At 35.4% G+C, this 14,171-nt stretch overlaps 1 protein-coding gene across 1 annotated transcript; it reads right to left on the bottom strand.

Moving 5' to 3' along the window:
- Positions 1–3,903: 3,903 nt before the first annotated feature.
- LOC113294750 lies at positions 3,904–5,771 on the bottom strand. The gene is made up of 5 exons (XM_026543126.1): positions 5,574–5,771; positions 5,330–5,468; positions 4,911–5,009; positions 4,512–4,752; positions 3,904–4,417 (listed from the first exon to the last, which is right to left on the bottom strand). The coding sequence occupies exons 1-5, from the start codon at positions 5,769–5,771 to the stop codon at positions 3,904–3,906; spliced, it is 1,191 nt and encodes a 396-aa protein (XP_026398911.1).
- Between the last annotated feature and the right edge of the window lie 8,400 nt (positions 5,772–14,171).

Below are 14,171 nucleotides of genomic sequence, written 5' to 3'. Positions count from 1 at the left end.
GCGAGTCTAATTGAATACAAGAGAAATCACTTGAACGGTACCAAAGACCAATGTTCAAGTATCAATCAATTTCAATCAACAACCAAAGGTTGGATTTCCCAATTGATCGATTTAACGCACAACCTGTGATATTTTAATTATATAACAAAATATAATGCGGAAAGACATAACACAGACAACAGAAGTTTTGTTAACGAGGAAACCGCAAATGCAGAAAAACCCCGGGACCTAGTCCAGATTGAACACGCACTGTATTAAGTCGCTACATACACTAGACTACTACAAACTAATTTCGGTATGGACTGTAGTTGAACCCCAATCAATCTCACACTGATCCAAGGTACAGTTGCGTTCCTTACGTCTCTGATCCCAGCAGGATACTACGCACTTGATTCCCTTAGATGATCTCACCCACAACTAAGAGTTGCTACTACCCAAAGTCGAAGACTTTAATAAACAAATCTGTATCACACAGAAAAGTCTACGGTAATAGATACATCTGTCTCCCACAGAAATACCTACGAGTTTTTGTTCCGTCTTTTGATAAATCAAGGTGAACAGGACTTATATTCCCGAAGAACGGCCTAGTATTATCAATCACCTCATAATAATCTTAGTCGACTAGCGAAAAAAGATATTGTGGAATCACAAACGATGAGACGAAGATGTTTTTTTTTTTGCTAAATCATGAATTTTATTACTAAATGTAAAAATTCAATTACAAATAAAAGCCAATCAAGGCTAAACTAAAAAACAGATGCCTGATATACTAAGGCATTACAGGAAATCAGAATCTAAAATACATGTCATTTTCATTTTCTAATTTTCCTAAGAACTGTGGTTTTTCTTCATAATAGATAACTGCCCCTCTATTCATCAAAACACCCTTTTTTTCCATTTTGTGTCAGCTAAAAAATTTGTCTCCCTGTAAGAATGTCTCAGTGTAATTAAAGGAATTAGATTTTTTATCTTTTCCCATCTACTCAACACTATCCATAGCACCTTATTGTTTGAGAAAGCAAGTAACACTACCTGTGAGTCAAGACTAAAGCATACCTTCCTGAAGTGCTTGCTAACAACCCACTTCCCTGCTACTATCAAAGCCATTACCTCTGGTAAATAATTTGTAGCTACACCCATCCCCCCTAAAGCTGCCCCAATACAATCACCTGAGTTGTTTCTATCTACAAAACCCAGTCCTGCCATTCCTGGGTTTCCTTTTGATGCACCATCACAACAAATTAATATTTGACCAACTTCAGGCAATTTGAAGAAACATTGCTTCAGATTTGTAGCTTTAGAATGTACTCTTGAGATTCCAAAGAAGAGAAGAATATGCAGATCATATATGTTTCCCCACATTACTCCTCTCATTCTTACACTTCCTTCCTTGACAATTCTCATAATCTTCTGTTTAAATGCTTCAACATTACCTGTGACAGATTCATAGATTATGGAATTTCTCAAAAACCACAGTTCCATAATATTGAATGAACATATATTCCACACTTCTTTAACAACATGACTTTTCCACATGCACCTTTCAGGATTTCCTCAATGCTTGTTGGTGTAGAGCATTTAAAAATACCACTCATCCAGTGCCATATCTTCTTGTTGAATTCACAGGACCAAAGTATATGCTCCATTGTGTCTTGGTTCTTGGCACATAGATAGCATTTTGACACAGTAGAGAACCCCTTCTTTCTAACTGCTTCCTCAGTTGCGCATGCTCCCCTTAAGATTTTCCATACATTGCTAGAAGTATACGGATGAATATAAGGCTGCAAAATTTGCTTAGCCCAAGGAATTATTGGGTGTTTTTTCCTTATGAATTGAGTTGCATTAGCAACTGTAAACTTTCCAGTTATGTCATGTGTCCATACCTTTATATCTTTTCCTTCTCTTAAAACTGGTAGCTCACTGATGTCAAAGAATTTTAGCATACCAGATGGAATATTCCATTCACCATTTTGTATTAAGTCTTGTACTTTCAGATCAGTATTCTGCAAAATATAAGTATTCCCAGCATGCCTATCAATTAAGGCATATTCCTTTATCCACTTATCCTTTCAGACTGATACTTTATGCCCATTCCCTACTATCCATCTACTTCCTTCTTGCATTTCTTCCATCATCCACTTTAAACCAGGACATATTGAGGATTTCCTATAATATTTTATCCATTCACCATTCTTATTCATGTACTTGGCTCTCATAAAAATAGTCCATTCTTCATCTTCATTCTCTATTTTCCATAAAAATTTCATTAACAGAGCTCTGTTCATCACCTCAAGTCTTCTGATACCCAATCCACCTTCCTCCACTGGTGCATTAACTTCATCCCACTTGACTGTAATTAACTTCTTTACATTAGGGTCTCCAGACCATAAAAAAAATCCTGGTTATTCTTTCACATACCATTATCATTGACTTTGGCCATTTATATACTGACATTGTGTAAATAGGCATGTTGTATAAAACAAACTTAACAAGAGTTAATCTTGCAGAAAAAGCTAGCAATTTACCTATCCAACCAGCTAACATTTTCTGCATCAATTCCACCATCCCCCATACTTTTTGTGTTGTCACTCTCCCTGGATTTAGTATCACACCCAAATACTTGTCTGGAAAATTAGATAGCTCCATCTGCAAGTTATTAGCAATCTCATGTTTTCTTATAACTGAAGTGCATCCCACAAAACACTTAGTTTTTGCTCTACTTATTTCCTGACCTGATGAACTTTGATATTGCATCAGTAACTTCATTAAATTCTCCAATGTCCTTTTATTTCCACTACAAAAGATGAATATATCATCTGCAAACATCAAGTGTGTTGGCTGACTTCCTCCCCTGATCACCATTGGTTGTATTTTTTTTTTCATTTGTACTAATTTTGTAATGTTTCTACTAAGTACTTCTTCAGCTAGCACAAATAAAATGGGTGAAAGTGGATCACCCTGCCTCAATCCCCTTCCAACACCAAAGAATCTACAAGGACCCCTATTCACAAGGACAGATATCATTGCTGATTCAAAAATCTTCTTTAAGCACAATATTCCTACATCAGAAAAGCCAAATCTTCTCAACACTTCAAACAGAAATTCTCAGCTCAAGGAATCATAAGCTTGATATATCAATTTTGAGACCAACATTGCCACCTCTTCTTTTTAAGTCTAGTCATTCACTAATTCAGATGCTAAAACAACCTTTTCATGAATATTTCCACCCTTGATAAAAGCACCCTGTTGACAAGATATCATTCTACTAATTACTGTTCCAATTCTGTCAGTTATGATTCTTGTAATGATTTTGAAGTTGAAATTGGCCAAACCAATCGGTCTAAATTGTTCAGCTCTTTTGGCCCCTTGAGTCTTGGGAAGAGAAATAAATTAGAGTTAAACCCTTTTGGTATGAACCTGTTTTTAGTAGTATTGAATTGCATCCACTAACTCTTTTCCCAACCCCTTCCAAGCATTTATAAAAAATCCTGGAAGCCATCTGGTCCAGGTGCACTGTTTGCATCCATCCCAAAAACTGCTTTTTTAATTTCTTCTTGTGAAGGAACTGCATCCAAATATGTATTATCATCCTCATTAAGTATCTTTTGAATTGCCTCAAAAAGTTCATCCTCAAACACTACATTCTTCCTCTCAAACTTCTTTTTGTAATGTGAAACTAGAATATCTGAAATCTGATCTTGAGAAGTAACTACATTTCCATTCCAGCTTCATCTTCCAATTCAGAAACATTATTATAAGATTTTCTAATTTTCATAGTTGTATGAAAGAAAGTTGTATTTGCACCTCCTTCTTTAAACCATTTCACTCTAGCTTTTGCTCTCATTAACTCATTGTATTGCTGAGAGGCTAACTCATGTTTACCCCTTGCAATGATCAAGTTATTTAACAACTCATGTTTTCAGGATCTGCATCAGATTCTAAAGAAGCATCCATGACATTATCTTCGGTAGATTTAACTTTTTCACTTAGATCCCCAAACACTTCCCAATTCCATATCCAGTTCTTGAGCCTTTTCAATTTACTAATAAAACAGAAAGTTGGATTCCCAAAAACTTCTCCATTCCATGAATCTTGTATTACCTTGATAAAATCTGGATGAGTTGTCCACACAGCTTGATACCTAAATGGTATATTTGATGGTCTTGTAATATTTGTTACACCTCCCATTAAAGCTCCATGATCTGAAGTTCCTCTGACACCCACTTTATAGTTCCAACCTTCATATTGCTCCAGCCATTTAACATTATAAAATGCTTTATCTAAATCACATAGTATCCTTTTTCTTCCCACCTTGTTATTGCACCATAAATATTTGATTCCTGACCTAGGAGCTTGCATCGAGTTACAAGATTCTATACAGTCTCTAAATTCTTGCATTGTTATTCTAAGTGGGCTCCTGCCACCCTTTTTTTCCTCACAAGTAAGGACTATATTAAAATCACCTTAATAACCAAGGTAGCTTCATCTCATTAATGACTAAAAGTTCATACCATAGTTCTCTTCTGTCAATAGTTAAACATGCTGCATGGACTCCAGTTACCACTGCTTCCGCTACTTGAGTTGTTAAAGCTTGTCTTGTAGAAGAAATTATAGAAGGAATAGATAAAGAAGAATTCCAAAAAACCCAGATATTTCCCTTTAGTTTTCCATAAGAATTATGAATAACCATTCTACTTATACCAGTTAACCTTAATTGTTTCAAAATACTACTAAAAGCTCTCACGTTTGGCTCTGCAACCCAAAGTAAGGAAGGATTAAATTGTTGTACTAAACTCATGAGTTTGTATTTAGCTTGAATTCTCCTCAAGCCTATGACATTCCAATAAATGACTCTCATTGAGATTGAGATTGAGAAGATTGAGAAGTATGAGAACTCCCCATTCCATTACTAAATTTTACTGAATTATTTGCCTGCTTTCTAGTAGTTACATTTGGAACAACTTTTTTACCCTTAATTGGTTTGGCCACAGCTTTAGAAAAGTATGATCCTGTTTTTCCACCACTTCAATTAAAGCATTAAATTTACTTGGAGATTCAAGCTTACTCACATTTGAATCTTCTATTATTTTTTTGCTTTTGCAGATTTGCCAACATCCTTCCACTCATTCAAATTTTCAACACTAGAGATATTAGCTAAATTTTGTGTTGTATCCTCTTCTTTTCTTCCACTACAACTGAAATAATATAAGGAATACTGTTACCTACCTCAACTATAGCTGATCTCCAGATAAAGTTGGAAATTCGATTAGAGAATTCAGAATTCCGTTAAAACCAACATTGTTGTCCCTCTGAAAAACCTCATTAATACCAGTGGACTTAATATTAGAAGTATCATTCTGACAAATTGGAATTAAGTCTGTTATTGCTCCCTCCTTATGTCCACTTGTTCCAGCATTTGAATTAGAAGGAAAGCATATATCAAATCCCACTGAATTTTGGTTTTGCCCCTTTTTAGAAGTATATCTCCATTGTTGCTATCTTTTAGGAGGATTTTCCTTGTTATTCTGTTCTCTTTTCTTGATTCTACATTCAGCTACAAAATTCTCAATTACCTGACAATGATTGCAAAACTTTGGTAAGTTGGAAAAACGAATTTCCTGCTCAAATTTTCCATACTTTGATTCCATCCCCACCTTATTAGGAATTACTTTAGCCAAATCAATTTCCACCAAGATATTTGCATAAAAACCAGCTTGCTTTTTCAATATAGTCTCATCAACACGAATTGGCCTACCAAATGATCTTCCCATTGCCATCAAGATGTTTTCCTTCCAATATTCTATGCTTAAACCAGGAAATGATACCCACACATAAGCAATAGAAGTTTTCTATAATTCAGGTATAAAGTCCCTTTCTCAATATCTGAGGCTTAAAATTTGATCCTCTACCGCCCATCGACCTTCATATACTAGCTTCATATCTTCAGCATCATCTAATTTTATAATGAAAAAACCCTTCCCAATTGGTATAATTTGACAATTTCCTTTTAACTGCCACTGTTTCCTCAAAATTGATTCAGCCAGCTAACTTTAGATGAACCAAATTCAAACGACCAATTAAACTAAATCTCCATTCATTCAAACTTTCATCAATTACTTCATCAGGAATAAAAATTGAAGTACTTGCCATATTAACACCAAATGAATCTTCATATCAAAGATTTCTTTACATTTCAAAACTCGAAGAATTTGAATTATCCGACATATTTATATCAGATTCAGATACTAAAATTAACCATTGATTATGAAAATAAAAACACCTGAAGAAAAATATTACCAGATTGCAATCAATTCTCACCTGAATTAATGAGGTTGATCGAAGCTCGAGAAAAAAAAATCGCCGATTTAGTCGCTGAGTCGCAGAGCTCGACTCAGTCCGTTTTGCTGAATGATTGCAACGAAAAAATTGAATCCAAGCATTCTACGAAGACGAAGATATTGTGAATTATTTTATATCTTGCATATCGGAGAAATCAATCTCAAGCCAATCCTTACGATTGTACTTAGTACGATAGAAACAACAAGATCAGATCACACAACTACAAGAAATTAGTATCGGTCTGGCTTCACAATCCCAATGAAGTCTTCAAGTCGTTAACCTACAGGGTCTCGGTAGAAACCTAAGGTTAAAGGAGAACCGACTCTAGCTAATACAACTAGTATCACACACGAGGTGTGGGGATTAGGTTTCCCAGTTGCTAGAGTTCTCCCTTATATTGTCTTTCAAATCAGGGTTTGGAATCAATGTTAGCTTAGTAACAAAGCATTCCATATTCACCGTTAGATGAAAACCAGATTCAAGCTAATATATTTCAACCGTTAGATCGAAACTTAGCTTGTTACACACAAATGAAATGCACGTTTATCTAGGTTTGTGTAACCGTACCCAAACATGTACATTTAGTTGGTTCAACAGTAATTAACCAAATGGTTAGCCATATGAGCACTTTCATATCAACCATATTCTTCTTTACCACAACTAGTTCAAATGACTCAAATGAACTAGTTAGAGAGTTGTTCAATTGCTTAGATCTTTATAATAGACACAATTGAAACAAAAACAATTTGATTCACTTGAATCGATTTATGAACTTTATAGCCACGGTTTGCAAACTTGCATTCCTTAGTTTATACAAGTTTAAGTTCACGAATAATAATTTTTAGAAAATAACCAACTTAAGTACGCGTACTGGTACGCGGACTTAAGTATCCGGAATAAGTTTGTTTTCAATTCACAAACTCCAGCAGAAATTCTCGGGATGAGAACCTCCAACAGTACGCGGGCTGGGTACGTGGACTTGGTACGAGGACTCTAGTTCCGGTTTTCCTGAGCAACAAAGTACGCATACTTTGGTTCAAGGAATAAGGACTTATACATGTATGAGTTACCACACAATGCTTATATCCAACCATGGTTATATAATCTAAACTCTCATTTCAATCATTGAAACATTCTTAGAGGACGTTATATAGTTGTTATTCACAAACCATTTTTCGTCAAAGCCATTTTCAAGTGATTGAAACTTAACATGACTTTCGTCACTAGTAAAGATGAACTTGGCCAAAGTGAAAGCTTACCAACACATATTTCGAGAAATAGATAAGCGAGATAAACTCGGCTCAAAATAGCAAATGTGTATAGTCATAATCTATATAGCAAAACGACTTTTGTCTCAAGATAAGAGATAGAGTAGATAAACTTTTGAGTGATAGATAAGTTCAAGTCTCCACATACCTTTTAGTCGATGAAGTTCCACCAGTTCCTTGAGTAGTTCTTCGTCTTTGTATGATGATTTCCATGGAGTCTTGAGCGCAACTACACTTTCTATCCCAGTCCGAGACTTAGCTAATAGTAGACTAGAAATCAAGACTTATAGTTTTGATCACTAACATTGACAAACATGCTTGAGATAGCAACGCATGCGAGTTCGACCGAGCAGTGCTCTAACAATCTCCCCCTTTGTCAATTTTAGTGACAAAACTATCAATACATGTGGAATACAAAAATAGATAAATAAACTTTTGTATCTTCTCTTCCACATGCCTGATATTCTTGGTTCTTCAACATTACTCGAAACTTTCGTCACTTCCAAGTACTCCAATGATCCCAAAGGTTGTAAGTTTAGTATCACCGTTGTTGAAAATCCGTAGTCATGACAATGAGAAAACAAGAATTCTCAATCATTGTTATACAATGTCATAGTATTATTATACAGCATCAAAGTTCAATTGTATCATAACTTCGACAACAATACTATGGTGATATGTATCACTCCCCCTTAGTCAATACTCCATCTCACATGGAAACCACTCCCCCTTACATAATGATCTAAAAACCATATGTATTTCTAGTGTGAACTACACATTAATTCTCCCCCTTTTTGTCAATAAAATTGGCAAAGGTACGAAAACTAGTGGGATCCCAATGAAATTTCCATAGAGACATTTCATGACCAAAAGCAAGTACATATCAAATTTTTTAGATGCAATCATATATCCGAAGCTAAATGCTTTCATCAAGGAGTTTATAAAGATACAAGATAACCCCTATAATATTCCACAACCGCACTCCCCACGAAGATTTGGCAATTAAGCACAAGTTCAATTAAGAACTCTCCCCCATAAAATGTCATTCCCGAAAGAACAACAAGAGCGACCTTACTTTCACAAGAAAAGAAGGATTTCTTTGGACATTACAAATCACATACGGATATGAATTTGAATCCAAAAACACTCAATTAAATTAACCACAAGAAAACCCATGATTAATTCAATCGGAATACACAACTAAATTACCACAAGAGTGTGATATATTCAATTGGTTATGCTCGACATAAGAGAACTCACGGAGCCGCACAATATATACATAAAATATGGATCAGGGAAGATCAATACTGCGGAATAGACAAGGATTCATTCTATTTTCCATCACTATTTGCACAATGACATATAATAGACATAATCCTCGTAAACAAAAGTTCATCCTATCTTCCATCAATACTTGCATAATGACATAATAGGATTAAAACTTTTGTAATGTCAAAAGTTCATTCATTCTTTTATTAATACACGCATATCGACATATGAAAGACTTAACTTTTGACAAGGTATGGGACAATCATAGTTCACGGATGCAAACACACATATCCCATAACAAATTTGCAATATATAAAACCATAAAGATTAATACTGCAAAAATCATCATCTTCCAAACAACTTTTCAGATTTAAACAAATAAACCTAAAAACATGAAGATGAAAACGTTGGACATAGCTATGTGTAATCACAATAATGGCTATTCCAAACTCTATTTATTCTTCTAAATAAAACACAAGAATAAAATTCTCATAACAAGATTTTACTAGATGTTAAGACATTTTAAGAATTCTTTATCGTCCCCGAACTCCTTGTCGTCAACAGCCATTGAGACATAAGGTTCATGAAAATAAGAGTTAATATCAATAAAACTTCTTGACTTATGTCGAACCAGGGCCTTCTGAATCTCATGAGTCTTAAGCACAAAATCCTTTATTTGTTGAATCTCCTTTCGTGTCTCCTTCAACACTTCAAAAACATCAGAAAACTTCTGAGAATTTGAAGGAACAACTCTTGGCTTCCTCACATTCATTCTTTTCCTTTTCAAAGTTGGAGGCAGCGGAGATTTCTCTTGTTCCTTCATGATTGATGGCTTGACAATCATATTAACATCTTTTCTATCAGAAGACATAATACTTGGAGCATCCATAAGCGTATGAGTTTGTGAGAGGAAATCACAATTCATGTCAACAAATAGTCTTAAGATAAAAGAAGTTTCAGGTAAGGAAAAAGGAATGTAGGGTTACGTAACCTTTAATAGGTTCGTGCACACACAATTCTGAATCTAGAGAGAGTAGAATTGTCGAGAATAACCCTCCTTTATTGATAGACAGGGATTCCCATTTGTATCAAAAAACAAAACTAAGAAAAAATGAAAGAAAACTTTTCCTAAAGCCTGAGAGGTGCACAACCTTGTATCTTTTGATCAGGCACATGAGACAAGATCACCAAATCAACACAATCAAGTTGTGTTGCGGTGAACAACAATCTGTCCACCATGTTCCTCTTGAGAGGAATCCATAGACCTTGTATATCAAAACGATTGGACCATGATTTATTCTCTAATGGTCTTGTTTTATCCTTGGAAACTAACTTCTTAGACGAAGATAAAATCTTACATACCTCAGCGGTCTTCTGAGCAAGTTTAAGCTTGTTTGCTAGTCGATTTGCTCTTCTTTGAAGTTTGTTGACATGTCTCAATTTGTGTTTGTACTTGTAACACTTTGATAGTTCATGACCTATGAGTGAACGATACGAGCATGTAATCTTGGATATAACTCAGGCATTTAAGATGTGCAAGCTGCTAGACACATAGTGGTACCTGAAACGTCATACACAGAGTTTCCAATGGAAAGGTCAATTTTTTCTTCCAGATTGGTTGAGTTTTCTTCTGAAAGAATATCAAGATTGATGTATGTATTGCTACAATTATCAAATCAATATTTTCAAAAAGAAGTGAAACACTTGATTTTTCATCTTCATTAGAATCATAGATGTCAGACATTTCACCAAGAGTTGCAGCAAGACCTTTGTTCCCAGTGTATTTCTTTCGATTTGGACACTCATTTGCAAAATGACCAAAACCTTTACACTTAAAGCACTGAGGCATATCCTCGTCATCAGTTTCATCATTATCCCTATTTTTAGGAGCAACACGATTATGTGGTTTATCTGATGACTTGATTTATCTCAGGAGAACCGTTTACTTCTATTCAAAAGAAGATCCCTAAACTGTCTTGTGATCAACGAGACTGACTTGTCAAGATCTTCATCTGATGAATCAGCCCCAGAAAGATCATCTTCAGAGACGTAAACACTTTTACTTTTATCAAGTAATTTAGTGTTATTTAGTTCTTTGAAATCAACATCCTTATTAGACTTGGACGTATGCTCATGATCAAAGATATTTAGCCTCCCAACCAGAGTAATTATGGATAGCGTTGCGAAATTATTTCCTTCAACGATGGCATGTTTCTTAGAATCGTATCTAGATGACAATGATCTGAGAATTTTCATCACAATGTCCCTTTCAGGAATGGTCTTACCCAATGCAAAAGATGCATTAACAATTTCAGACACTTTGTGATTAAACTCATCAAATGTTTCTTCATCTGTCATACGAAGGTTTTCCCAATCAGAATTTAGGTTTTGAAGCCTAGCTTCTTTCTCACTGGTATTTTCTTCAAATACAGTTTCTAAGATATCCCAGGCTTCTTTAGACTTAGTGCACGTAGTCACATGGTGCTGAAGATCTGGGGTAATGGCATGTATGATAACATTTAAGCCGTCAGAATTTTGCTTTGCAGCAAGGATTTCTTCTGGACTATATCTACCAATATCCTTAAGTATAGATACATTGCCTTTTGTATTAACCGGAGGATCATAGCCGTTAACAACACGTACCCATGTTTAAAAATCACGAGTTTGAAGAAAACCACACATAACAATTTTCCACCATAGGTAGTTTGAGCCATCGAAAACTGGTGGTACGTTTATGGAGATAGAATTCCTGTCCATAGAGTCATATAGCTACAAACACAGACTTGTAAGGTCTTTAAACGTGTTTGCGTGCTCTGATACCAATTGAAAAAGCGGGGGTCTAACAACCACACCCAATATTTATATTAGCAGTCTGTATGGACTAACTCCAATATACTTTTAAGAGAATCAACTAGACAGTCAGACTCAATCTTAATAAAAGTATATCAAAGAGTTGTATCTCTCTTTCTCGATTCAATACTTACTCAAGCAAATAGAAATCTACGAGTCTAATTGAATACAAGAGAAATCACTTGAATGGTACCAAAGACCAATGTTCAAGTATCAATCAACAACCAAATGTTGGATTTCCCAATTGATCGATTTAACGCACAACCTGTGATATTTCAATTATATAACAAAATATAATGCGAAAAAGAAATAACACAGACACCAGAAGTTTTGTTAACGAGGAAACCGCAAATGCAGAAAACCCCCGGGACCTAGTCCATATTGAACACACACTGTATTAAGCCTCTACAGACACTAGACTACTACAAACTAACTTCGGACTGGATTGTAGTTGAACCCCAATCAATCTTACACTGATCCAAGGTACAGTTGCGCTCCTTACGTCTCTGATCCCAGCAGGATACTACGCACTTGATTCCCTTAGCTGATCTCACCCACAACTAAGAGTTGCTACGACCTAAAGTTGAAGACTTTAATAAACAAATCTGTATCACACAGAAAAGTCTACGGTAATAGATAAATCTGTCTCCAACAGAAATACCTACGAGTTTTTCTTCGTCTTTTGATAAATCAAGGTGAACAAGAACCAATTGATAACCCGGACTTATATTCCCGAAGAACAACCTAGTATTATCAATCACCACACAATAATCTTAATCGACTAGCGAAAGAAAATATTGTGGAATCAAAAACGATGAGACGAAGATGTTTGTGACTTCTTTTATATCTTGCCTATCGGAGAAATCAATCTCAAGCCAATCCTTACGATTATACTTAGTGCGATAGAAACAGCAAGATCAGATCACACAACTACAAGAAAGTAGTATCGGTCTGGCTTCACAATCCCAATGAATTCTTCAAGTCTTTAACCTACATGGTCTCGGTAGAAACCTAAGGTTAAAGGAGAATCGACTCTAGATAATACAACTAGTATCACATAGGAGGTGTGGGGATTAGGTTTCCCAGTTGCTAGAGTTCTCCCATATGTTGTCTTTCAAGTCAGGGTTTGCAATCAATGTTAGCTTAGTAACAAAGCATTTAATATTCACCGTTAGATGAAAACCTGATTAGATTCAAGCTAATATCTTTCAACCGTTAGATCGAAACTTAGGTTGTTACACACAAATGAAATGCACGTTTATCTAGGTTTTTGTAACCGTACCCAAACATGTACATCTAGTTGGTTCAACAGTAGTTAACCATGGTTAGCCATATGAGCACTTTCATATCAACCATATTCTTTTTTACCACAACTAGTTCAAATGACTCAAATGAACTAGTTAGAGAGTTGTTCAATTTCTTAGATCTTTATAATAGATACAGTTGAATCAAAAACTATTTGGTTCACTTGAATCGATTCATGAACTTTATAGCCACGGTTTGAAAACTTGCATTCCTTAGTTTATATAAGTTTAAGTTCATGAATAATCGTTTTTAGAAAATAACCAACTTAAGTACGCGGACTGGTACGCGAACTGAAAAAGCGGGGGTCTAACAACACCACCCAATATTTCGCTTAACAATCTGTATAGACTAAATCCGAAATACTTTGCTCGAGAATCAACTAGACATTCATACTCAATCTAGATAAAAGTATCTCAAGGAGTTAATATCTCTCTCTTGTTTTTTATATTACTCAAGCTAATAGAAATCAGCGAGTCCTAATCAAACACAAGGAATACTTGGACGGTACCAAAGACCAATGTCCAAGGATCAATCAATATCAATCAACAACCAAAGGTCGGATTTCCAATTTATGATCTTTAACGCACAACCTGTATTATTTCAATTATATAAAAAATATAATGCGGAAAAAAAATAACACAGACACCAGAAGTTTTGTTAACGAGGAAACCGCGAATGTCGAAAAACCCCGGGACCTAGTCCAGATTGAATACACACTGTATTAAGCCGCTACAGACACTAACCTACTACAAGCTAACTTCGGACTGGACTATAGTTGAACCCCAATCAGTCTCCCACTAATTCAAGGTACAGTTATACTCCCAGCAGGATACTGCGCACTTGATTCCCTTAGCTGATCTCACCCAAAACCAAGAGTTGCTGCAACCCAAAATCACAGACTTGATAATAAACATATTTGTCTCACACAGAAAAGTCTATCAAAGGATAAATTTGTCTTCCACAGATAAACCCTAGGTTTTGTTCCGTCTTAAGATATAAAATCAAGGTGAACATGAACCAATTGATAATCCGGTCTTATATTCCCGAAGAACATCCTAGATTAATCAATCACCTCTCTAAAATCCTTCCTGAATACACAGGAAGTTTGTCGAGGAATCACAAACACTGAGACGAAGATGT

Source organism: Papaver somniferum, chromosome 7 (genome assembly GCF_003573695.1).
Source record: "Papaver somniferum cultivar HN1 chromosome 7, ASM357369v1, whole genome shotgun sequence".
NCBI classification, from domain to species: Eukaryota; Viridiplantae; Streptophyta; class Magnoliopsida; order Ranunculales; family Papaveraceae; genus Papaver; species Papaver somniferum.
Note: the sequence above shows the minus strand (reverse complement) of the source record. Positions and strands in the feature narration are given on the sequence as shown.